Genomic DNA, 27,367 nt, shown 5'->3' with positions numbered 1-27,367 from the left:
CTCGGGGGCGCACCTGACACCTTTACCAAAAAGATAAAAGGGACATTTTCATTATTTGGGACACACGCTCCTCTTTAATCACACCATCCACTTACATTCCGGGGGTGTAGCGGAGCGTCCAGCAGCAGCCGCTCACTCGCTGACCGTGTGGCGCAGCACGTTGCCATGGCTGCCAAGCAACCCAGTAACCGTAGAGACCCCGGTACATTGTGTACAGCCCACCCCCTACAAGTCACGTAATATCCACAATTAACAGTATATAAATACATTGCTTTAATTTTTTCAACTCTAAGTAACACTTTTACTATTTTAAAATACAATATATATATATATATATATATATATATATATTATTATTGCAGTTTACCATTTTTTGTAGTTTTTTGTAACGTCCTCCTTTTCAGTTACACAAACTGCAACGGTTGTCTGTTTATTTTGTACTTCATTTAGAATAATATAAATTAACTCTAAACAATAAAGCATTACCACACAATACAAATAAACAACAAACACATAACAAAGGGACCGGTCCGGTATGACCCTCCCTCCCCTCCCGGTTGGCGCAATGAACCGCACGCTCTCTCTCATCCCTTCCCGGCATGCAGCGCTCTTGCTTGCTCCTCCGTCGAGCCGCCATGTTGTCGGAGTGAAATCCTGGGGTGTCAGAGAGAAACTGGGGCCGAAATCCGCGTCCATCCTCCCTCTCCGCCGGTGAGTAACACCTCCTCCCCGGTCGCGGTATCAGGGGACATTGCTTATTCACGCATCGGTGCGGGAATTGTTGCTATAATGGCTCCGAGAGGGGCTTAAACGGGAGTATTTCGTGAGGCAAGAAGCGTCTGCCTCCCTTTCTGCTGCCTGCCTCCTTCCTCCCGTTGTGTCGGTCTTCCGCTCCAGACAGCAGCTCTCGGGCCTTTGTTAGCATCCGCGTCACGGGGACCTGTGGGGCTGCAGACCCGACAGACAGGTAGAGACCCCCCGGGTGTTTAATTAAGAACAAGAGGGGGTTGTTACGGCACCACTGCCGCTGTTAAAACATTATGTGTAGCCCGTGTTTGGCCACCGGTTCGCCCGGGCTCAGCTTGTTTCAGGAGGCCGTGTTATTGTTGGTAGACATGGGCAGTGAACCCCCCATAACAAATCCCGAGATGCATGAAAATGAGACCCCCGGTAACCTCGACGACCACCGCTCACGGAGCCTCTACATTATTCCCTTTGGCTGTGTTTGGATGTGTCATCATGTCTGTGAGCAGGGAAATGCTGGGTCTGTGCTGAGACACCTTGTATTGTCACACCCCTGTCTGTACCCGGTATGCGGTGGATTGATCCCCGGTATTGAGTAATTGTTAACCCAGTTAGTTTATGGTTGCTGTTTAGGTATGAAGAGTTAAACTTGTGGCTGAACTAAGTAAAAGTGTGCGTTTCTCTTTGGGGGTATGGCCACACTGTTGTGGATTTCCGGGTGTTTCTCTACCTGATCTTTGCAGAGGAATAAAGAGCTAACATTTCCTCGTTGCTCAATGAAGAGTGGAGCAGCAAAAACAAACGCATACATGCACAATATGTGAATGAGCACTTGGCAAGCTGTTTTTTTTTATTCTATCGGGACTGTTCAAGCGGCCAGCTCGTGGTTTTGAGTCTTTATGGAGGTGGTGGTGTGTTGCAGAGTTCAGCAGCTGAGCTGCATGCTGTTTGAAGATTCACAGTGTCAGGCAGACTGTGGTAAAGTTAATTACTGTATATGGCTCAGTGTAAAAAAGAACTGCTTGTAATTTCCTCATGGCCTGTAGGGACACTAATGTGAAACTGGTCATTTTAACAAAGATTAGAGCTTGTTGGATGAGGAGAGGTTGTAAAATACAAATTATATCCCTCGTGACTGCTAAAAACCACTGAGGTTGTTTTGCCCACTATTGACCATCCGGATCAAACAGTGTCTTCCATGCACGTTACAGATTTGGTGGTTATGGTTTATCATTGCTCACTAAATGACATAACCCTTTACACAGGTTACATGAAAGGGCCCCTCGGACCTTCACAAGCACTGCCAGTTGGTTTCCTGACAAAAAGTCAGTAATAACAGTTCACATTGATTTAGAGAGTTGTTTATAATAATAACAATAATTAATAAACTTAAGTTATGGAGCACCTATCATACAAAAATGCAGCTCAAAGTGCTTTACAGTAAAAGCATTAAATGAGAAGACAACCATGTAGAGCATTAAACAGGAAATATGCTCAAATCAACTTTATTATTAATTTTTCAGGATGTAGTTTGTGGTGCTGTTGAATTTTGTTAGCTGCCACTCAAAAAAAACAACAGTTGAATCAACACCTCAATCAGTTTCAATAAAAAAATATGATCTTAATGAAAGTATGATTTATTGCAGCAATGAGGTACTCGACTGCATTTGTCAGCGCTGAGTGCTCTTAATAAACCTATTATGTCCCCCTGTGTTGGTATACCCTGTCAGCTGCATAAGCGTGGACTTCTATAATGAGCGGTGATCTGCAGCCATGTCCCACCTAAAGCCATGCTTGCACCGGTTTCCATAACAACCAGATTGCTGTGGCTAGAACACCTTGAACCAGAGATGGGTAACAGTGTGACCAATATCAGTGGGCTAAGTTTCTAAATAGTTTTGAGGTGCTTAACATAAAGCCGTTTTTTATGAGAACCCTGCGTGGGAAACTTTAATTTCTATGAAGTTAAACCAGGTATGTCTGGTTCAGGCAGCATACAGCACTACAGTAAAGTTTACACCACTTGTCACGCTGGCTGCAGATAGGCAGTTAAATCAGCTGCCTCCTGGGCTGGCTTGTAAAGTGATTCTCTGGTTTATATCTGTAGCTGTTGATCCCCGGTCTCTTGTTCTGATTACCTGCAATTAAATAGCTCTAATGGTAGGTTGCCACTTTGCCACAATAATGTTAGACGTAGTACTGTATGATTTTAATATCAGTGCTGTCCCTTATGTGGCTACAGCTGACAAACTTCATAATGTACCCTGGATTACACTAATTAGACTATTTACATGCAAATTGTATTAATTTCATTAGTGCTGTGCTGCAGAATTATATGCAGTTGTACATTCAAAATAGACATTAAATCAGTTAATTTTACGAGTTAGACAATGTTCAACCGAAGAGTGGCTATTATTTAAACTGTGAACTTCTGTAGTGTTTTGCTGGAATGAGATTATCTGTTCTTCTACGGCAGTTTTGGATACATAAACTGCACGCTGCTGTATATACTGAGTTGTTTATTTATTACGTAAACCTACATAAAACACCATCACTGTTAAAAGCCCAGCCTTTTCTGTGTGTTTATAATGTTCATTTTTTTGGGAGGTGTTGATTTAGATTTTGTTGATGTTTGTGGTGCTGTTGAATTGCATTACACTGAGGCGTATTAATATTTAGTCTACCACCACTGATATAAGTTGGATGGACAAAGTATTAAAATGCATCTTAAGAGACTTCTTCACCCTTAAAATGATAATTTGTATAATAAGTCCTCACCCTGTGTTATCATGAATTATTGAAGGAAAAATTAGGTGAGGAAAAAGTTTCAAGGTAACACGGGATGAGTAATACAAATGATCATTTTGAAAGTGAAGTATTCCTTTCTTCATAGAGTTTCTATTGCAGTGCAGTTGTAACAGACTACATACATGTTAGCTACGACGGCTGTGTGAAGTTTGACATGAAAACCAGTTCAAGATATTTGTTTAGGCCCAAAGTTGCCAAGTGTGGGAGGCCCCTTTCTATTGTAAAATGACAGATATTGGCTCCGTTTACACGACGTGACACAGTGCTTGCTTTTTTCATTCATGAAGGTATTTATAGAATATCAACACCGACTCTGAACTTTGATCTTGAACCATGTTTGGATTTTATGACCCATTAGTTATACTAAGTATTTAGTCTTTTGTCAGCAGGGTTGTAGAACATGGATCATAGCTCGTCTGTGGTTTGCTACGAGCTGGTAAAGAACAGAAACCTTCTCAGGGCATGTGTTATTGTGTGACATACTTACTACGATAGGTCTGACTTGCTGCATCACTCTGACTGGATTCAACTCTGTACAACAGGTTTGCATATTTAAAACTAGACTCACTTGCCAGTTTATTAGGCACAAAAATGATGTGCAAAAGTCATGCAAAGATTACATGTTAATTTCTAGTAGAAACTATTACAGTGAGGGGTTGTTAATTCAACATTATGGTCATTTTGTAGGTTGCACTTTGTGGAGCTGTTTTTTTAATTGTACTGTGTAATATTGAAAGCTGTTTCTAGTATTTTGTCTTTGTTCTCAGTTATATACTTGAAGGAGATGTTCTTTTTAAACTACAGCCATCACACTGTTCTGTTATTACTTACTGAAACAGCAGTTTCAATAAAAAATAAATATTTTAATCTCCATGGCAGATTTATTGCAGGAGAGTTGCATTAGGCCTGATCAGACAGGCAGTGCGATGCACCTCAGACATCACGTTTTGCCACCTGTAAATGCTTTGCTGAGGACGGCCTGTTTTTAAATTTGTTTTTTATTTTAATGATGTCACACGCTTTTCCACTCTGAGTTTGAAGTCAATGTTATTTTCAACTCAAGGCGTTCAGGGCACTCATGCAAAAACGCCGAGAAGCGTGAGCTTCTCAGCAATGCAGTATGCAAAATGCTTCACTCATTTGAAAACGGTTACAAAAAACTGACCCAGCCTGCTAAAAAGCTCTGTCTGATCAGGTCCTTAGACTGCATTAGTTTCAGGTAGGTGTACTTAAACTGACAAGTGAGCACAGGGTCTGTGTCGATCATTCTGTGTTAAACTGGGCAGAGCTTATCACACCTGTTGTGTCGTTCAGCGTATAGAAACCGTATGCCAATTTTTGCATGTGACAAGTGTGTTTCTCCTATAGGCTGTGGTGGAATGAGCAGTGTGTGTGTGTTGAAGAGGAAAGCAGTGCTCTGGCAGGATTCATTCAGCCCCCACCATAGAACTACATCTCCCAGCATGCCTGTGGTGCTGAGCAGCGGAGGACATGCCCCTCCAACTGGGCAGACCCCTCAGGCCACACCACCAAGCCAGCAGGTAAAGCCCACCACATTGACACCTTACATATTTTGTTAAAACATAATCAAACATCTATCTATAAGGTACATCTCACCACCAATTTATAGCTCTCCAGTCTGTGCTGGTTGTCTTTTAGTAATTGTTGCCATTACCGCAACGTGTGATTTCCTTTTCTGCATTCATCAAGTCATCTAACAATCAATCCCCACATTCGTCCGAGCTTGCACAGACCAAGCACCTCATCATGCTAGCTAAGTGAAAGAAACTGTATTGGTACAATGCAAAACAACCATATAATGTTTGCATTATTACAGTTGGTAAGCGTCTGGGAAAAGTTGATTTGTATATTAACTTTGCTTACTAACCATTAGTAACTATACTAATAATTTTCTGCAGATCACAACAATAGAAAATGACTGCAGACAACATTGGCAGGTTGTTATCTCATGTTGCTATCATCATCAGTATGGCAACTGCTAATCACAAGGTAGAGCTGGAAGAGCCTGTGCATTATGGCTTCAAAGTAAACCTTAACAACACTGGACGAAGAGTAGTAATTCTGATGGGATCTTTGTTGATATAGTTCAACTGAATTTTGGCAACATGACGTGTATGGAAGTATAATAAACATGCTTGAGCCGTCATATCCTTGGACTTTGGTCACATGACAGAAATTTGCCAATGATTCACCGAAAAGAGAATTGATAAATAAATTATAACTGTTATTTGTCGTTCTAGTTGTGTTAGAGCTAGACCCAGTAGTGATGACTTTTAATTCTCCTGTCAAGTGGTGGTGTTGATGTTATGGAGGACAGCAGTCAGCCTTTCATAGTTGCTGCTAGTCAGGCAAGCTCGCTGTGTTGATATATAAAATATGTAATAAAGATTTTCTGTAGTGTTCTCTGAAATGCAGTCCACAGCTGCAACACTGGACTGAAACAAGGATGAACAATGTCATGTCTCAGATTCAGTGCACTTTAAGGTGCCAGTGTAAAATGTTACTTTTTGATAACCAAGTTAGAATTCATGACTAATCCTAGAAAACACAGTCCACCTGATGAGTAGCAGTAGTTTGGTCAGATTGAATGACGCCTTGGTGACTAGCTCTATTGCACACTTTGCATGTACAGAGAATGAGTGAGCACAGCTGTTTACAGAGCATGTTGACTGATTCTTTGATCACAGTGCGGTGTGGAGAATTGTGTTTTTCCTCAAAATGAGTAAGAGAGGAAGTCAACTGAAGTTTGCCAGTAGGAAGAAATGCTGCCTCTTATTTGGATGTATTTGAGCCTTTAGAAGAGAGGATGTGGCCTGAATACCTCAACTAGTGGTGCTGTTATGATGATGAATTTTTTGAAAGGAAAAAAAAGGATAATATCCAGTTGTCTGCTTGTGACTGTAGCCAGTAATTTCAGGGTAATGTGCAAGTCTGTGTGTGCTTGTCTCTAAGGGTGTGGCGGGTGCTGGACGTTCCCAGGATGATGCCATGGTAGACTATTTCTTCCAGCGGCAGCACGGTGAACAGCCCGGCAAACATCGCTGGCCCACTGGAGACAATATCCATGACAGCCAGGTATGTGTGTGTTTTTGGTGAGTGGTAACATTGTTTTTTTTTATTGTATTGTATTATGTCATTTGTACTATAGATTGCTAATGCAAAGTTCACTACATAGTAAATCGTATTCTTATGTAACCATAACATGTTTCTGTTTATGTTAAACACAAAGCACCTGTTTTAATTGATGCCAATTTGAATAATCTGTGACGTCTTTAAAAACTTTTTTCCTGCTGTAATGTTCTGCAAATCATCTCATGAAGACAATTACTAATTAACACGGACAATTAAAGTCGGGTTTATGTTTATACATTGGTTGAGTATGAGAGACATCACTGGGCTGTCTGCCTGCAGGTGCGCTCCATGGACGAGCTGAACCATGACTTTCAGGCTCTGGCTCTGGAGGGACGCGCCATGGGAGAGGTGAGAACTGGAACTCATGAAGCTTTAATACCTCATCTGATAATGGAGTATGTGGGCTGTGGTTAGTCACTGCGTGTCGGCACAGTTTTGATATTTCAACCTTGGATTAAACTCAATGGACTTTAAGTGGTCGAAAGCTGTGTGTCAACACATGACATGTAAACGGCCACCCTGTGTTTTGTGGTTCGGGCACCTGGCTGAACAAATGCATGTTTGGTTGTTCGCACAGTCAAACTTGAATAACAGGAAATCCAGGAGAAAAAGAAATGGTTCAGTGGAAGGCTTTGGAACCAAAAGTACTGTGGACTTGTGTTGCCATTGTTGTTTCCGAATGAAAAGCTCTGAAAGATGAGAAGAGACTAAGCCAAGATGTTTTTTTTAATTTAAGCTGGTTGGACGGGCTGTTGGCATTTATTAAACACAGTCTACACTCAGTAATTCTGTTAATGTTGGACCGGTGCCTTTAATTAGTTTTGGCTCGTTGAACATGGTGCTGATGTAGGTTTGTATCTCATTGTGTGAATATTGTTTGGCTGCTGTGGACTGTAATATATCCGTAATGAGATATATTAACACATTACAAAAATAACCTAGAAATGGCATTTTAGCTCACACAGGTTTTCAGATTTTGTCTCCTCATGCAACCAAGAGTTTCCTGTTGCCTGAAGATACTGATCACGTTTGCAGAAACAAGAGAAAGCTGCTGACTGTAATAGAAAGTGAAGAGAGATATGAAGGGAAACTCAGTTGAGCTGCTGATAAGGTTTCTCAGAACAAGTCCTAACAATAGTGAAACTATCCAAAATAATTAATAAAATGAGGCCTAATTGTTTAGTGGTTGCTCTTAGACTCCTGGCTCTAATTTTGGTAGTGTGTTATTTTGTTTCTGCTTCAGTCATCCCGTTAGAATGGCCTGTACTTGTTTGTTTGGGTACCAGGGGTCAAAGTACCTCCAGCAGATGTGCGTATTACTGGGAATTGCATTGCAGCACTGGCAGCTTAACAGCAAAAGTCTTTATGAAGGTTATCCTGTTCAATTTGAGGACCTTCCTGTTCACATATTATACAAACTGATCACTTGTGTTTAGAGTATTTTATTTTTATTTAGTCCATTCTGCCCAGTTTTTGTAACATCTTTGCAACCATTTATACCTGGTCTTTTCTCCCCCTTTCCACCTATTTCTCCTCCGTTTTCCTGTGTCTTTGTAGCAGCTGCTAACCGGTAAGAAGTTCTGGGAGACGGATGACTCTGGGAAGGATGGACCAAAAGGGATCTTTCTGGACCAGTGGCGGGACAGTGCATGGGGTGCCTCAGGTATATATATATATACCAGTCTGGCTTATGTTTTTGATACACTGGCAGACTTTAGACTGCTAATGATGCAGGATTGTTTGTGAAACATGGTTGTTTTGTTTCACAAGCACATCAAGAAACTGCCAGAACTGTGTGGTGTTGGAAAACATATATTTAGATTCCTGTTAGAATCAAAAGTTGATGTCAAAGTGAAATTATGTTCTCCCAGGTGATGATAATGATGGAATTTTTCTGGTGTATCATGTCCACATAATGTATGCACGATGATAAAGAAAGAAATGTAGCCCTTCATCTCAGAATTTTGAGTTCATAGCTGTCGAGAAAGTGATGCACAAGAGCTCATTTGTAGACTGAGACGCGTCTGGTAGTTTTAACTTCAAATTGTGCATTGGTTGACACATTTTATGACCCATGCAGGACAGTACAAGACAGCCATGTTTTCATGAAACTGTTTGCATGTAATCTGCATCTGGCCACATCGCTGATTATATCTTGATATCACATATCATTTGTTGAAATTAGAGCCAGACTGATATAGAAGTTTTGAGACGGATACATATTTTAGGGATTATCGATATGGTGGCTGATCTAGTATTTTCTTTTTTGTTTTTTTTATTGGCATGAAAAAATACTTTTTCTATGCCGATTTTACACAGATATGACTCTGCAAAGGTACTCAGAAGGCTGCTTTCTAAAACAAATAACTTAATTAAAGAATATTTAATACTATTGTATACATTCTGTGTATTAGATCGTTAATCAAATAAATAGCTACATTTCAGTCAATTGCTGATCATTTGAATAATAAATAATAAAAAATAACAGCTTAATAATACTGAATGTATTGTTAATGTTATCAGTTAATTGCTGACCATTTGAATAAATTAAAATAAAATAAACGCCTATGACACCGTTTCTGCATCACCCCAATCATAGTTTTCTGCATCATGTCCTTTAAAAAAGGTTTTCACATCAAAATTTAAGTAAACGGTAAATGGTATCAGAAAAATAGGCTGATACTGATTGATACAGATATGTCTCTGATATAATAATAATAATAATAATATATACATGAAATTAACAGTTTCTGACCCACTCCCAAGTGTGCCAAGAAAACAAGGAAATCCTTTTTAAATATACCTCGCTCATAATTGGGGAAAAGAAATGTAAGAAACCTCTGTGAAGGCAATTTAGATATCCCCAATGCACCTGTAAGAAAGAGATGATTACAATATATCAACAGAAAACTCAAACCCAGGGGGTCTATAACCCATCAGTGGGATTATTATTAAACTGAAGTCCAATAAAAACGTCCAGTAAAATAAGTCAAATTGGTCCAATAGGAGTTGAATGGAAATGTCTTCATATCACTCCAAGTTATAGCTAGATATGTCTTAGCGGTGCATGTATATGTAAGTGTATATGTAAAATTTGCAATGAAAACGTGTCAACACTATGCAGTTATTGCTCTGTATGGTAACTTTTAAATATATTTGTTATGGAAAGTAAAAACAAAACTTCAATAGTATCATGTTGATTGTCCTTATGTGTTGGAAGTTTAACGCCTGAACAGTTTGAGGAGCAAATGTTGCCTTCTCCTGAACATGAATGTTCTTAAACAGCCCCTCTTCCTCATGTTAGATCACTCAGTGTCTCAGCCAATCATGGTGTCCCGTCGGCCAGGGCAAGGTTTCCATGGTGGTGGTGAAGTCGGGGTGGGCTCGGTGATGTCGCCGCGCTCTGAGAGTGGGGGGCTGGGAGTTAGCATGGTGGAGTACGTCCTCTCCTCCTCGCCAGCTGACAAGCTGGATTCCTGCCTCCGAAAAGGACCTTATGTAAGTACTGCAGTCTGTCCTCTAGTACTGAGGCTACGTTCACACTGCAGTCACACAAGTGACCTGAATCCGATTTTTCCGCTTATATGTGGCACATATCTGATTTGCTTTTGACAGTGTGAACAGCACAAGTTGCATTGAATCTGACACCTTCGAATCAGAATTAGGCCACTTTTAAATGTGCTACTGAATCAGATGCGTATCTGATTTTTTTTAATGCGATCCCAATCTGAACAGCCAGGTTGCATTAAATGCGATTTTGACGTCATTCTTACCTGCGCTGCACTGTTTGGTAAATGAATGACAAATAAAGTTGATTGGAAGAAAAAGTGTGCCGCATGCATGAGAACAGAATCAAAACAAACATGGAGGACAGCAGTGAAGCAGGCGACCAGTGGAGGGATAGTGAAGTTTAGATCTCAGTAGTATTTTTGATTTTTCTGTATGTTTTTTTTTTTTTTTTTTAGCAATGAGCCAAAAAGTCCTACAATACCAGTTGCCGTTACCATGTTCGCTTCCGTAAACACAGTTGTGGCGTGATTTCATCAATGACTCAACTTCAGGAGCGTGAGCTGTTCACACAGCAATCCGTAGCTGCATTTAAAGACGTAATGTGAACAGCCAAACAGAATTCGTATGAATTGTGCATTAAGACCTGCAGTGTGAACTTAGCTGTATTCACATTTCCTTATAACCAATGTTCTTTCTCTTCTGCATCACTATTTTTCTAATCGTTACAATCTTGACTTTTCATAAAAAGTACTTCAGCATCACACCTTCAATAACATCGATGCCCCATCCGTCATTTTTCTCCCAGTGTTTGTCCTCTGTCAGCCTGTGATTATCAGATGAGGACAGGTCTTTCACCTTGTCCATGTCAGACCAACCTTGCCGCTCTGTGTCTTTGTGCGTTTGCCATCTGTCACTGTCAGATTACCAGCACCTCTATATTTCAGTGTGTCGATTATATTTCTCTCCATCAAACAGGGGCAGAGGGATGGAGAGGTGGAGGAGGAGAAGAGGGAGAAGCCAAAGGCAACATTTGAAGGAGAGAAACTGAAAGAGTTGACAGAAGTTGAAGCTGACGTCATTAACGATGTCATCAATCCCAACGGGCTGCCCGTGCAAAATGGCCTTGACGTTGATGTCAAAGAGTTTGGGTAAGACTCAGCGTGACAGAGGCACACACACATTCACACACCTGTGAGATGCCTCCTTCTCTACAGACAGCCTTTTAGATGTAAACTGAACTCCTCCTCCTTTCTCACCCCTGCAGTCGTCCCCCAGGCAACATGCCGCCCCCTGGTCCCGAGGGTGACCTGCTGGGAGGTCCCGGCGGTGTAGGGGCCGATGGCCTGACACCCCTGGGAGGCGGTGGAGGCCCCAAACCTCCGGAGGACTTCTCTGGCGTGGAACAAGGTGGTGTCACCATGGACCAAATGGAGTCAGTGATGGAGCCGCTTCAGTTTGATTACAACTCCCAGATGCCCATGGACTCTGCGCCCACTGTTGGCTTATTTGATTACGCCAACCAGCAGCAGGTAAGAGCAACAGCTAGAGATTAGTATAAAAACATTTGTCATGTTTGGTGTTAGAATAAAATGTGATTCACTCGTCTGTGCTATTTGCAGCTGTTTCAGAGAAATAACGCCCTGGCAGTGCAGCAGTTAACAGCAGCCCAGCAACAGCAGTACGCCTTGGCAGCAGCACAGCAGCCTCACATTGGTAAGAGTGTGTTTGTGATCATCTGTCTGTCAGTGTGCTCTTAAATGACACAAATGAAAGCAAACTTTAAGGTTTTTTTAAACAGCTTTGGACTTATATTTGTAGCCTTTGCCATCAGTTTTATTGATCTATCTCAGTGGTTCTCAAACTTGTACATGACGCACCACCTCAGAAAATATCAAGTACCACCACTAAGACCAATGTTAAAATACAGCAGCGTAGGCCGACACTATTCAGCTACAAGCAGGCACGTTTATCCCTCATCAGAAGATTATTTATTGTTGACTGTCTTCCGCCATGACTTTAGTTTCAGAAGGACTGCTCAAAATATTCTCCTCCTGATCCGCACTTCTCTTCCTAATTGTTCCTGTTTGGAGCCACAATTATTAGTGTTTTCACACCAGTCATGTTACCTCTGCTGAGTTAATATCTTGCCATCACAGTTTAGCTCGTAATTCATGAACGTGACAGGTTGATATTTAAACAAAAATATTGCTAAACTTATTTTAAATTACATTTCACGGCTCTTAAAAGTTTAAGTATTTTGAAATGTTGTAGTTTTTTGATGGTTTTATATTATAAATAAATGTTTTCTTATTTTATTTTGGATATTCCTTCGCGTACAACCAGATAAACTTTGCCAGAGAGACTAGTCATTCTACTCACTAGTCTAGAAGTGATGGGAATGTGTTCGGTCACTACATACCATCATACATACTACACACACCACTTTACAACAGAATGCAAAGTGCAGCCACATGATTTTACACGGGACGCCATGTTTTCTAAGCCATTTATGTTGAAGTTTCAATACAAAGGTAACTTCACCTGAAATGTCAGACCAAAAGTAAAACTCCAACCCTGTCCTTCTTGTTTGTTGGTCAGTACAAATAACCAGTGACTCGACAGCAGTGACTCTGTGGGTGCTGCAATTTCTAGTTTTTCATTTTGAAGCAAAAGAACACAGAAGTGAAAAAAACAATATGTTGTTGCACTTCCATGGTAACTAATTAATGCTTGGTTAATGTGTTTTGTGTTAACTGAAAGACAAGTAATGCTTAACAAGCACTAAGGAGTCTTTCAGAAACATTTTGGTCATGCACTAAAATGTATGATTACATCACACTGAGATGTTATGATACACAATTTCGTCACCTGGATTGATAACCAGCACATACTTTATTTTGAACTATATTTTGAGTTTCTATTTTGCACAAAAGTTCTTAATAAAATGAGAAAACTTATTTCTCATTTGTTTCATATTTAATTCACACAGGACTGCGCACAAGTAGGCCTTACAGTGTGGTTTTGTCATATAGACTATTTATTTATTGAATTTCCAGAGAACATGCAATATATTGAAATATGAAATTTCCCATATCAGGTTAGAAGATTTTGGCTTTACCCGCCAGCCCTAGTGTGGAGAGCTTTCTTTGTTTGATTAGTAAATAGAATCTTAATTACAGTTTTGATGAAGTATGTCCTGAAGTGGTTGTCATGTGTTGAACCTTCATTCCAGGGTTTTCGTTTTATTTATTTATTTATTTTTCACCCATGTGTTATGTAAAACCTTCTGGCCCTGGTTCAACTATACCCTCCATGTGTTCTCAGGTCTGGCCCCAGCATTTGTACCCAACCCTTACATCATCAGTGCTGCTCCACCAGGGACAGACCCCTACGCTGCTGGCCTAGCAGCAGCAGCTACACTTGGTGAGACGGGTTTTGAAATGGACCTTGATGAAGAAACAGTCATGCTAATTATTTTCCCACAGTAAAGACGTGCATAAACACAGACACAGTCATCCTATCTCAACTGTATCCTGTGACTGTGTTTGCCTCTAGGACCGGCAGTGATGCCTCCCCAGTACTACGGTGTGACCCCCTGGGGGGTCTATCCTGCCAACCTTTTTCAGCAGCAGGCGGCTGCAGCCAACAACTCGGCCAATCAGCAGGCGGCAAACCAGGGCCAGCAGAACCAACAGCAGGTCAGTCGGCTGCTCGCCAAAAAACTGGCATGCGGATTGCCCATGGCTCGAGAGGTTCCTGGCAGAGCTCTCCTTGTGTGCCAGTTGAAATGTGCTTTAGTCGTACTGCTACTTGACTTGGATCTATTCACAAAAAACTCTTTGCAGCCTGTAGATTAAAACCAATCAGCAGGATATGGCTAATCCAACTGATGTTTATTTACTGCTTTTGCTCATATGTGCCTTGCTAATAGAAGGAATGTGCTCTTATCCTGGCTAGTTACTACATGCCATCATTTGTCTCTCTGTGTGTGGGCTCATTGTTTTAGACATTAACTAGAATGATGGAAAGTAATGTCTACAGCGCACCATAGGTTCTCTGCTTTGGTGAACACTGTTTTTGTGTTCATTTGCATATTGATAACCAGAATTCAAATACCTCTTGTTTCTTCCTTTTGTAAAGGTGATGCGTGCAGGGGGCAACCAGCGACCTTTGACCCCCAGCCAAGGTCAACAGGGTCAGCAGAATGACCAGCTGGTCGCAGCAGCAGCAGTAAACTCAGCCCTTGCCTTTGGACAAGGTTTAGCAGCAGGAGTCCCTGGTGAGAAAAGGTTTTATCGCTTTGGCAAAATTCCAACAAAGCCAATTACATTTGCTATTACAGCACAATTTCTAGACATCTAAGTTATCAAACTGTTCAGCCAGTGATAACAAAAATCGCCAACCACTGCTACATGTAGGATAGCAGCTAAACTTAAGATACATTCTGAATATTCCTTAGTTGCTGTCTCTCTCTCAGGCTACCCAGTCCTGGCCCCCGCAGCCTACTATGATCAAACAGGCGCCCTGGTGGTCAACACTGGAGCTAGGAGTGGCCCTGTCCGCCTCATGGCCCCCGCCTCCGTCATCATATCTCCATCTGCAGCACAAGCAGGTAAGACTACAACACAAGGAAAGCCTCAGAGCACTATTGTTCACTCATACCAACAGGACAAAGAAGGATATCATGCAGACAAAACAACAGACTGAACACTGTGGTTTTTAAAAACATGTTCTGAATGTCGCATTCATTCAGGACATGCAAATAAGAGATTATGAGACTGTACTTCAAAGTCTAGCCATAGGTTTTTACAAGGATTTCCCATGAGCCAGTGTTGTTTATGATGAATTTAGAAACTGGTATAGAAAATGTGGGTTTACATAGACATGAGAGATGATGTGAATAATTGTTAGTGGTTTAAAAACAATTTCTCACTGAAGTGCATCTAAGACTCTTTGTGGCATTTGGTCAAATAAGATACATTCAGTATGAGTATGTACTGTTTGTATGCAGTGGTCGTACAAATACTTTTGGAAAATGTTTATTATTAACTGATATGTTTTCAAGGTTAGAAATATGCTTTTAAAAAAAGCTTGATTTTCATTAGAGGTTGACTGATTTTTAAAGGCAGATAATTTAGATCCCCCTTTTAACAATGGTGGTTCGGTGGATTACATCGTTGGAATTCACTCTATTTATGCTTTTCTTCTGTGGCTTACGACTGGCCAGGTGTTTCACACCCCCTTACATTGTTAAATGCCACTCTTACAAACCATTAATGTTCGTGCATATCCCAGGGGTAAGGAGGGTCCTAAAGTGTGCGATCTCATTTCATGAATGAATGGTTTCATGCCTGGATTATTTGGAAGAGAGAATGTAAAATTGGTAAGTAAATTAAAGTAGTTGAAGGATTTACTTTCCTCCTGTCTTGCAAAGAGCTGATAATGTTCCGTTATATACTTGAGGGATGAAGTTTTTTGCCGGAATGGACAATTGCTTTCTGAAAAAAAGTACCTCATATGTATTCTACATTTAAAACTTTTTTAAAGTTGTGCATTTATAGCTGGATTGCACCGTGCCAATGCTTCCACCTCCCCCACCCCGCACTCTCCCGGTCTCAAAGTAAGACTGTCAATTCTTCAGTCTGATGCATTAATAATTCAATTCTATAACAACCTTATCATGCTCATAATTTACAAATAAAGCTTTCTCATATACGGTTAACTTTCATTTAAGTATAAATTATCTCCCGTACATTGACTATGTAGTGTTTATGCAAAACAGTGCTGTACGTCCCAGCGTGACTGGTGGAACCTCCGCAGCCATCGGCCACTATCCGAGTCCAGCTCCGCAAATAACGACAATTACGTTTATTAAAAACCCACTCGACGTTGATTAATTGGTCAAACTCAAACATAATCTAGTATTTCATCCACACAGTCACTCATGTAAACCAAAAGTCTTAATATTTGAAATGAAATGATCACGTCTCACACCAGACAAAACAGACAATTGACCTTAATATGAACAGCAGGTAAAATGGCTTTGAGCTGTTGGTTTACGTACCTTGAAAAGTGCTTGAATGTTACTATTATAAATCTGTATAAACCCCGTACATGAAAAAGGGCACTTTGGTGGGCCAGAAGGGAGACCTGTGAAATCACCAATTCTGTTGTTTCTCCCTCCAGTTGCTGCAGCAGCAGCCTCCGCAGGTGGCGCCAACGGGGGTCTAGGCGGTGGGGCCAATGGTCCGTTTCGTGCCATGACATCCCAGCAGCCTCAGCAGCAGGGTGGCCCTGGTGGCGCTTTGGGAGGAAGCTCCTTCTACGGATCCTCTTCCCTCAGCTCCTCCTCCCAGAGTTCCTCTCTTTTCTCACAAGGATCTGGCCAGCCCGGACCAGGTTCTGCCTCCTTGGGCTTCAGCCAGCAAGCGTCCTCCTCCCTCGGTGCCACACTGGGGGCCACGCTGGGAGGCTTCGGCACTGCAGGTAGGAATACACCTTCTCTTTATAGTTGGAGAATAAATATAAGTGGCTTACACTATAATGTACAGTAGCTGTCAATGGTCAACAAACAAAAGATCCGTAGATACTAGGATCTGATGTCTTTGTCTCCCTCTAGTGGCTAACTCAAGTGGTGGCAGCGGTTCCAGGCGGGACTCCCTGACAGGCAACAATGAGCTGTACAAACGCACGCCTTCCAGCCTCACCCCGATTGGTCATGGAGGCTTCTATAACGGCACTTTGGGCTTCAGTCCTTCCCCTGGCCCTGTGGGCATGCCCCTACCCAACCAGGGACCCTCCCATTCCCTCACACCCCCACCATCCCTGTCCAATCACAGCTCCTCGTCCAACCTCAATCTTGGTAAGTATCTTTGGTTCAAGTGATTGAGATCACCAGTGTAAGTGATTGTTTCACAGTAATGCCACTTTAACAGCTACTTTTTGACTATAAGGAAAATGATGCTGGTGCTCTTTTGCCAAATATACCTGTGACTATCAATTGGCATAATTTAAGGCACCTGTCAGTTGATTGGTCCTGCTATCTTCAAAAGCTCTTGTTGTGCATGTGTGTGCCACAGCTGCAGAGTCTCACTGCAGCATCAGCTTATTAAAGCTGAACACATGGACCTATCTGGATTTTTAAATTAGAGGGTTCTTAATCACCACATGTATATTATTTCAGTTTAAAACCTAAACAGGACATTTTTGGCGATGCCCTGGTATAATCTCATAGCCAAAGAATGTATTCAGGGCTTGACACTAGCTTTTTTTGCCCGAGGGGAACATGCTCCGAAATTGAAAAATTTAGAAGCGCATAAAGCACTACTTTGGGGTGCACTTAAAATTAATCAAATAATGTGTTTTGTCTTAAAAAAAAGATACACAAAGACATTTACAAGCAAACTGATTTAATTTATTTGCATACAAAAAGTACACTAGTTTTTTTTTATTATTTCTACTTCAAATGCTTTGAACTGATTTTAACTGTATAAGGTTCAGTGTTGATTTAATTCCTTCCAATTAATTTATATTCTTACAAACAAATCTGGTGCAACAGCTCTCCATTTCTAAGAAATTTTTCACTTGGTATTCGTTTAGAAAACCAGTTATTATCATAACCTAAACTGCCGTCCACTCGCTATTTAAGATGCTGCAATAATCTACGGGCACAAACTGGAAAATACACAGAGGTATGCGTGTTAACAGGAAATAAACAGTTGGAGAAGTGCGTGCTGGTTCTGACCTTATTCACTCATACACACAAATCACAAGGGATAAGTTAAAGGCGCTGAGTTTAACTGAACTGTCTATCACTGCTCCAAAGTCAGTACTGGCAACCCATGTGTCCATGGCAGCCGCCACAACAGAGTGTTACCAGTCCGGTCGCTCCAGAAACAAAGACAAAAAAACAGCACATTAAAACAAAAATGTAGCAAAGTTCACGGGAGCTGATGGCTGCTGCTTCTGCAAAAAACACCCTAATGTGAAGTTATTCGCACACATGCTCCTAATTTCATTTTACAGTTAGCACATACCTATTTTTAGTCCCCAACGCGAATGAAAGCCCTGGTATTGTTCACATACCTACATTTATCTTGTAATATGAGATGTTTTTAAATGAGTGTTAATAAATGTATCCTACCGAGATCAAAATAAACTGCTTTAACTGTAAACATTATTTTTCCTAAAGACATAAATGGGACAGCACATTTTTTCGGCGGCATAGTTTGAGGGATTAATTACTGATTGACTTTTGTCGCTTCCTGTGTGTTTTCTGTGATTGACAGTTGGCAGAGTGAAGTGTAATTCAAACACTGGAGTGTGATGAAACAACAATCAAACAAACCGACAGAGCCAAGTTGAGGTTTCATAATTACTGTGATAGATTACCTGGCAAGTCTCTTCAGTGTCATACTACGCTGATATGACTTACAGTAAATAGCAGTTTTTGAATGGAGGAAACTGAGCTCTGATATCCTGAATTGCACTAAAGACACTAACTGGAATATTTATATCAGTGTGTTGAGCTGCCAGGTGGTGTAGACATTAATTGGGAATACTTTCCATTTTATATGTGTGCATTTGACTTTAAATGCATGTTAGACTCAATGTCATTAACACTTATGACACAATTGAATGCAGAATAATACATGAAAAGATAATGATTTTTAGTGCTTAATGTTTTAGGCAGTGCTGCCATCCAGTGCTACTTCTCTGTGCTGCATAGCTGAAATGTAATTTTCATGATCTCAAAATGTAAGAACTGCAGTGTCATCAATTAAAAAAAGAATCATGTTAACCCATGCAAGTAATTATTGCAGCAGCATTTGAAATTCAGTGCAAGAGAGAGAGAGATTAATTTCATCCCTGCTTTTTAAAACTGGCCAGGCACCGTGACGGACTTTACAGGGGAAAAAGAAGCTAATATAAAATAACTGTCCAGTGTACATGTCCCCACCTCTGGATATTTGTGGGGGAAGAAAATGATCGACGTTCAGTTTATTAATAAATGTTTTACATGGTCCTGTTTTTTTGCTTCAGGACTTGTTTTTCTGTAATATTTCCTCTAATCCAGGAGCTTTTCTTGAGTCTGAGCTCTATGGGACTATCAGACTCAGATGTTGAACAGTGCCAGTCCTAAGGAATCCCCTCCCTATTCTCTCTTACCCAACAGGGGGCCTGACCAACGGCAGTGGGCGTTTCATCTCTGCAGCTCCAGGAGCAGAGGCCAAGTACCGCAGCGCCGCCAGCTCAGGCTCCTCCCTCTTTTCACCCAGCAGTCAGTTGTTCCCATCGTCACGGCTACGCTACGGCATGTCAGACGTAATGCCGTCGGGCCGGAGCCGCCTGCTGGAGGACTTCAGGAACAACCGCTACCCCAACCTGCAGCTCAGAGACATCGCTGGTCACATCATGGAGTTCAGCCAAGACCAGCACGGCAGCAGGTACACACGCAAATATCACTTCAACCTAAAATACACAGATAAAACATCAGTTGGTTTTTTTCAAAATCCCAATTTTCCTTTCATCTCTGATGGAATAAGTATTGTAAGTCAACCAACCATCAGAATGTGATGGCTAAAGGCTAGCGTTGGGCAATGTTTAAATTTCCCTACTGATGATATTACTTTAAGAAAAAGTATATATGATATTATCGTCCCAAAAAAGATGGTGCGACGGTGGGCTTGGGCGATATGAGGAGATTGTCGTTCAACACGATATTGATTCTCCACGATAACAATACGATGCAACTGGACTCTTTTCGGTTTCTCTTCAGTGTTACTAAAGGCCCCTATTCACTGTAAGATAACAGTGATCCTGCAGGTTCAGTGGATTTCACAAAGTGCTAAGAAGATCTAAAAAAATCTTTGTCATCTGTGTCAGACTGTATTATTTATACTGTTCTGTAGCTAGCTGGATAGATTGAGAGAGATAGATGGATTTAAAGGGATTCTGCTAAAACTTGTACTCTTCAGTCAAAAATTCTACTTTCTCAAGCAAGAAATGACACTAGGACCACCTTTTTTGATCTGCCACAAAGATTTCACCACATTTCCCTCAAAATTGTCCCTTTCGTCTGGGACAGTCTGTATAGGACCCCGACCAAGTTCACAGTTGAATGTTGGATTAAAGTTCGTTTCTAACACTGAGTGTTAACAGGCTGGTTTTGCTTGTGACTTTGACTATACTGTTTACGCTTAATATAAACTAGTATAGAGTCCTGTAACTCTGTGCCTCAGTATAGAAATAAGGATTTAAAGTAGTGAATGTGACAAGGACACAGCCGACTTTCACAGACACTTTGGTCTGTGGTATGTTGCCTCTTAAAGCCACATATTTTCAATTCTTCATACTGATAATGGAACAAACCGTGGCATTGATATGTCAACATCCCTCTTTATGCGACACAATCCAGGGATGGGTTAATCTGTGGGCAAGGGCACCTGAAGGCCACTCTGGGGTCCTGGTTTCCGGCTCTGTCTGGGTCAAACTTGTCCTGCCTCAAAGTGCAGATACAATTTTTTTTTTTTAACATCAGTTTCTTTATTTATAATTTCCAATTTACTTCCATTAACAAAGAATACAATGTAAACAACAATATTAAATCAACATAAGTTGTAAACCGCAGATGCACCTTTTCTGATATAATCTATTAATACGACAGTTCAGTCCAGTTTGCACATTTTCTTTCCTCAGTCTCTTCAACATCTCTGTCCTTTTTATCTCTGCTTTCTTTCTCCTGACATCCATCACTTCACAGGCTGCTCGGTTCCTTCTCCTTCTGTCTTTTCTCCACTCTGAATTTCATCTCCTTTTGTCTGACTGTTCCCTCAGGTTAAAGATATAGGAGCAGCTCTCTCTCCGTCTTTGTACATGTTTCATTTTATTGCTCTGTCACTGTCTGATGTGTTTATTTGTGTCTATCTTCAAGTTCATCCAGAATTTGTAAATTCTGCTCTATATATTAACTGGGTTTTCAGAGAGCAGGCTGAATTCTTTCTCATGAGGGTTTGATACATTGCAATAGCTAGCGAGATTGAAGAATACAAAAACAATTTAATGCGTATCCTGTCTCTCTCAGGTTTATCCAGTTGAAATTGGAGCGAGCCAGTTCAGCAGAGCGCCAACTTGTCTTCAGTGAGATACTGCAGGCGGCCTACCAGCTCATGGTGGACGTCTTTGGAAATTATGTCATCCAGAAGTTCTTTGAGGTGTGTTTGAAAAGTCGCCTCAATATCATCAAAGTGTGCAAAACTTTGATTTGAGTCACAAAGATTGAATTAACATCTCAGTCAATGATTCTCTAGAACCGCACCTGGTTTTTATGTGCTTTGTGGCCTCTGTGGCTGTGTAATGTATGTGTCATGTATTATCAAATGGCTTACAGGATTTACAGGCTTATTGTGTGTTTGTTTCAGTTCGGCAGCCTGGACCAGAAGCTGGCGCTGGCAGAGAGGATCCGAGGGCATGTGCTGTCTCTGGCCCTGCAGATGTACGGCTGCAGGGTCATTCAGAAAGCTCTGGAGTTCATCCCCTCGGATCAGCAGGTCATTGTAAGTACACTGATTCCCTTTTCACCGGATGAAAGAATAAACAATGTAAACAGATTGTACCTTTGTACTGTTACAACCTTAATTAAATCCTTCCTGCCATAACCCTGCTGTGATTTTGGCTTGTTACTGTAAGAAAAAAATAGCATAGCTACTGTCCATGAGCTCATAATTCAGTTGTGAATGAGGATTCATTGCTCACGGACCACTAATTTCTGTTTATTGATGCGGTATAATTCTATATAAAGAGGTGCGCTCCACACTGAAATTATATTTTTCATCTACATTATGGGTTTTATGTTGGAGCTGCCTTGTGTCGCAGCAGGTCCCTTGCAGGCACTCTCATCAACAATGAATGAGGCTAATGATACCGCAGTTTATATGCAAATGTTGAACTGCAGGTGATAAGACAAATCTGGCTGAATATCAACAGGAAATAATCAAGCTCAATTCAGTGGTTTCGGAGCGAGGTAAGGTTGTGTGTTGAGTGAGAATGAGAGCGAGAAAGGTATCTATCTCTCCTTAATGGACCTCAGTAGATTTCTCCAGGGCAACTGTTCAAACCCCAGTGTTATTTGTTGGACTGTGAGCCACTGTGAAAAATGGAGGGTTTTGAAAATGCTTTCAGGCAATATTTGATTTCTCACAAACAATTACATGTCCCTCTCCACATTCTTGCTCTGCTCTTCTTCTTCCTTCCCTCCCAACAGAGTGAGATGGTGCGGGAGCTTGACGGCCACGTGTTGAAGTGTGTGAAGGACCAGAACGGTAACCATGTGGTGCAGAAGTGTATTGAGTGTGTCCAGCCTCACGCTCTTCACTTCATCATAGACGCCTTTAAGGGACAGGTGGGTCCCCTCTGTGAGCGCACTTTCAGAAAATATTTCCACTTTCAATCACTGAAGCCTGCCATTGCTTGGCTGACATCCACACACCATCCATTTACTTGTGTGCACACATACACTGTGTCTGCCCTGAGGCAGCAGGCATATTGTCACCGCCAAAGTACATAGACAATCAGTCCTACTTCGTCCTTTCTAGGGACATGGTACGTTGCTATGGCAACAGAAACCTCAGCCCAGCAGCAACAGCCATCTTCTATCCGCCAGCTAAATGTTACATTAGCATAATGTGTTAAAAAGGAAGACTTTGTGTCCGTCCATGTGCCTTTTTGTGAAATGCTAATGAAAGCTTTCAGTTTTGAGGAGTCAGGATGCTCTGACAGTAAACCTCCCTGATGTGAGTGTTTTGCCTCACACACATTTGCATGTTGTGTAACTGCATGTTTTCTACACGATGGCGCAGATTTGTTTGTGTAGCTGAAAGCATGTCAGGAATTTGCATTCACCTTCCCTGCAGGGTGGGCAGGGTGTGTGAAAGTATGCCTACAATCATTTGGTGCTGTAATCCAAGAGACATTCTGTGCCTTGGGGTGAAAATACTTTGAACAAAAGTAAATTAGTGCCTTGTTCAACTCGCCGAGCTCCAGGACCACTTGTTGTACATGTTGAATAAGTAAACACGTGTAATTCTGATCGTCTCTCAGGTGTTCGCCCTTTCAACTCACCCGTATGGCTGCCGAGTCATCCAGCGCATTCTTGAACACTGCCTTCCTGAACAGACGCTGCCTATACTGGAGGAGCTCCATCAACACACAGAGCAGCTGGTGCAGGTAAAAAAACACAAGCGAGCTCTCCCTTCTTTCTTTCTTCTTCCACCAGCTCTTTTTTTTCTCAGAATAGTGACACTGAAAGTTGGCTCAAATGAAGCGTCTCTCGGTCCAGATTTTGTAAATTGGCTGCATGTTTGATGTGACGTCAGAAGCACCAGCTGGCATCCTCACGTTTTAGTTAATGTGTCTGTGTGGTTGTGTTTTATTTAGGACCAGTACGGCAACTATGTAATCCAGCACGTTTTGGAGCACGGCCGAGCTGAGGACAAGAGCAAAATAGTGGCTGAGATCAGGGGCAATGTCCTGGGACTCAGCCAGCACAAGTTTGCCAGGTAAATTCCAGTACCAACATAAAGACAAGGTTTCAATCTTGTCTTCCTTCCTTCTTTAAACCAGGTTGCTTTTGTTTCTTTTCTTCCTTCCCTTCCTTCCTTTAGTAATGTGGTGGAGAAGTGTGTGACCCATGCGTCACGGGCAGAACGGGCAGTGCTGATAGACGAGGTGTGCAGCCTGACTGAGGGCCCCCACAGTGCCTTATACACCATGATGAAGGACCAGTACGCCAACTACGTGGTGCAGAAGATGATCGACGTAGCCGAGCCCACCCAGCGCAAGATCGTAATGCATAAGGTAGGTGGAAAGAAGGTCGTCGTATGGGTCCCACCAAAGTGCTGCAATAATGCTTATGATACTGTATTGACATGAATAGCTTTGGTTAGCCTTGCTAAAATGTAGTTTAGTTATGAGAGGAGCTTTCAGCCTTGCAATGTTAATGTTTTAGAATGGAATATTTTCCCTTCAAAGAAATAAAAAGACTGTACGTTAGAGTTTGTACAAAGTCTTGAAAGTTTGGAAAAAATGCTCCATTTTTCTCAAACCCAAACCAAACAAAATTGTGTTAATATTTGCAATGAAACAATCCTGCTGTCATATTTATTAGTAGTCTCCTGGCATCACACACCAGACAAACATACAATCAAAGTTAATATGAACAAATGGTATAATAAACAATGACTGCTGTATCTATAAAGGAATTCTGAGAACTGCAGTAACATTTAGATGTGATGGTAAAGGCTTCAAGAGTCTAGACTTTTTTAGTTTAGGTACCTGGAAAATGCTTTAAAAGTGCTTAAATTTTACTCATGAACCCTGTTTGACTAAAAAAGACACTTTGGTGGACCAGAAGTGAAACCTGTGTTAAAAAATATAATGTTATGCTCAACCCTGATTATGAACATCTAGCTGTCGAGAGTACAAACAAGATTAATATAATGCTGTTCTGTAAAACACATATTTGGAGCTACAGAGCTGCAGCAGTTTCCTAAAAAAATATATTTATTTTGACAGACAAAACAGAGCATATATTGGTGACAATGACACAAATAGACTGGCAAGCACATTTACAGATTTGAAAACAAACGATCATCACATTTGACAAACTGTCTCATCACTAAATATCTACTTCTTGACTAAAAATCCCTGAAGGGGGGGAGGGAAAAAAGAAGCTTGTCTCTTGTCTACCCGTCAGCCCAACCCTTCACTTACCTGCACATCAATAAATCTTAACCAGGTCACAGGAGTCGATGGTTCCCTAGGCAACGACACAGAAGCTGACATAAGCACAAGTCATCATTGATTTACAAATAAATGGGTGTTGGCGTTGTAGCGCAAAACGCCTGCACAAACAAAGGATGCGCGCGGTGTAGATATCCAGTTCGAACGTGTGATTTTGTCGTCTCTGCAGATCCGGCCTCACATCTCCACCCTGAGGAAGTACACGTATGGGAAACACATCCTGGCCAAGCTGGAGAAGTACTACATGAAGAACGGTGTTGACCTGGGTCCCCTCTGCGGCCCTCCCAATGGCATCATGTAACCCCCCCCCCCCAGCCTGGAATCATGTCTACCACCTCCACCTCCCCCTCTTTAAGCTGTCGTGTCGACCAGCCCCGCCCTCCTGTCCGACCCTTCCGAGGGCATGATGCCCACTTTCCCCCTCCAAATCCTACTCACGAGGACGTTCAGTACCCCTCGTACCTTTGTTTCCATGACAACCCTTCGGGAGGAGCCTGTTGCTACAGGCAGCCTTAGTTTTTGCCAGATTTTTGTTACCCCTCCCCCACCCTGCCCCAGGCTCACTGAACCGGGGGAGGGCAGAGAGTGGAGAGAGAGGTGAGACCTGCTCCGCTCCCTCTTTTTTTTCTTCTTCTTTCATTTCCTCTTTTCTGATAAACTCAAAAAATCATTTCACTTTTTGCTACTGCTGCACACACAATCCTAGTATCCCTTCCTCCCATCCTAACTATTTACCACTATGAGATGGAACGAGTATTTAATTTGTCAGACGTCACAGAACCATAGATGAATACACACACACACACACACACACACACACACACACACACACACACACACACACACACACACACACACACACACACACACAAACCATCAGCTAACCAGCAGACAGATCATTTAGCATGGGAGATTCGTTTTCTGGTCTTGCTTCTATAAATATAACGTGTATACTTGGTGTAGACCTTTGCATATATATATAAATATATATATAAAACTTTGTAGTTTTTCTGGTTTTTGATGTTGAATCTGTATCTATAATGTATCCTAGTAGTGACCACATACTTCTGACTGTATAATTGTACATTTGTAAACCCTTGTAATGTAAAAGTGCTTTACCACCCTTTTTGGTATGAGAAGAAAAATTAAAAAAAGCTCACTCTGAAAAAAAAAAATCTTAGAAAAAAAACCCTGTGCATTTCAGTGTATATTCTCACCTCCTTGGTTGTGACATATGAGTTGTTGTATATTGTAAATTGTAATATCAAATTTTTGTTTTGAAAAGCCCTTTCTATACAGCGTAGTACTTGTACAAAGATTCGCCACGCTTGGTTTTATCTTTATCTTGTCACTGCTTAACTTAAGACGTCGATCTCCCACTGACTCCCAATTGGACACGTTCTGTTAGACTTAGTGGTGTTTTCTGGTTTATGTTGAAGGTTTTTTTGTTTTTGACCTTTTTTTTTTTTAAGATCTTTTTATAGGAATGCTTTACCCCATGAAATGTGTCACTTGTATGGGTATGCTGGCTGGGTGGGAGAAAAAAAACAAACTTTTACTCATTTAACCCCAAACCCCTCTTATTACCCATGACTGTTTTCAGAGGGGTAAACCCATGGATTGTACAGAGGAGATTCTTGTGTTTTTTGGCATTTCTCTAGTGCTGTAAGTGCTGTATCATACTGTCCATGTCCTTTTGGGTGAGAGGCAGCCCGCCACAGCGCGGTGTACATTTGGAGCAGCCTTGTGTATATTTACTACGAGCACACCTGTAACCATATGTGTATAGTTAACAGAACCTGTGTATGCTTATTGCCTGGGCAACTATTTTTTGTAACTCCTGTTGTAGATTGTCTCTAAACAATTGTGTGATCTTTATTTTGAAACCAAACTGAACAAAAAAACTTTGAAAATTTAACTGTCTCAAGTGTGCTTCATTGTATGTTTGATACTCACACAGTGGTGAAGGGAGAGAGCTGACTAACGGCTGTGTTTTTCTTATTTTAAGTATCCGTTATAAAGGACAGGATCGGTAGCTGCACTGTAGTTTCTACCCCAGCTATCTGAATGAATATGTGCAGGGATGAAACTAACTACACACAGCGTGGGTCAGAGAGGGTGCTGAGGAGCTTGCTCTAGTTTCTTCATAAATGTGCCTGAATAATAAGGCTGGCACTCTTAGCATAGCAACAGGCAGTGTAATTGTGCTGTAGTGATTATACTTTTGGCTTGAGAAATAACCCCCAAGGTTTGCAACAAGAGATTACCAGGCTACACCGCGGTGTCTATCAAAACAAGCCGTCCCTCTCTCTGACTTCCTGTTGTATCTTCAAAAGAGACACAAGGGTGAAAT

At 41.4% G+C, this 27,367-nt stretch overlaps 1 protein-coding gene across 2 annotated transcripts; it reads left to right on the top strand.

The window, feature by feature from the left end:
• Positions 1 to 628: 628 nt before the first annotated feature.
• On the top strand, positions 629 to 25,887 carry pum1 (pumilio RNA-binding family member 1). 2 transcript variants are annotated; one of them, XM_083925075.1, is made up of 23 exons: positions 629 to 711; positions 4,921 to 5,093; positions 6,526 to 6,648; positions 6,985 to 7,053; positions 8,263 to 8,368; positions 10,010 to 10,203; positions 11,191 to 11,363; positions 11,480 to 11,744; positions 11,835 to 11,928; positions 13,540 to 13,638; positions 13,771 to 13,913; positions 14,356 to 14,494; positions 14,693 to 14,827; positions 16,402 to 16,701; positions 16,835 to 17,077; positions 19,391 to 19,661; positions 21,299 to 21,428; positions 21,636 to 21,770; positions 22,478 to 22,615; positions 23,314 to 23,439; positions 23,650 to 23,771; positions 23,877 to 24,069; positions 25,184 to 25,887. In XM_083925075.1, exons 2-23 carry the CDS (start codon positions 4,932 to 4,934, stop codon positions 25,313 to 25,315), a joined length of 3,492 nt encoding a protein of 1,163 aa, XP_083781201.1. In that variant the 5' UTR covers positions 629 to 711; positions 4,921 to 4,931; the 3' UTR covers positions 25,316 to 25,887. The 2 variants fall into 2 exon arrangements, with proteins under 2 accessions (XP_083781201.1, XP_083781200.1); XM_083925074.1 differs by having other exon boundaries at positions 14,675 to 14,827.
• Positions 25,888 to 27,367: the final 1,480 nt, after the last annotated feature.

This window comes from Echiichthys vipera (genome assembly GCF_963691815.1).
Source record: "Echiichthys vipera genome assembly, chromosome: 13".
NCBI classification, from domain to species: domain Eukaryota; kingdom Metazoa; phylum Chordata; class Actinopteri; order Perciformes; family Trachinidae; genus Echiichthys; species Echiichthys vipera.
This window is presented reverse-complemented; position numbering and strand designations above follow the sequence as displayed.

Bases quoted from the DNA above. Each gene is read 5' to 3' on its own strand.
- pum1 (XM_083925074.1), top strand. From the start codon at position 4,932: ATGAGCAGTGTGTGTGTGTTGAAGAGGAAAGCAGTGCTCTGGCAGGAT. The intron at 5,094-6,525 runs GTAAAGCCCACC...CTTGTCTCTAAG, and splicing joins CCACACCACCAAGCCAGCAG to GGTGTGGCGGGTGCTGGACG. The intron at 11,745-11,834 runs GTAAGAGCAACA...TGCTATTTGCAG, and splicing joins ATTACGCCAACCAGCAGCAG to CTGTTTCAGAGAAATAACGC.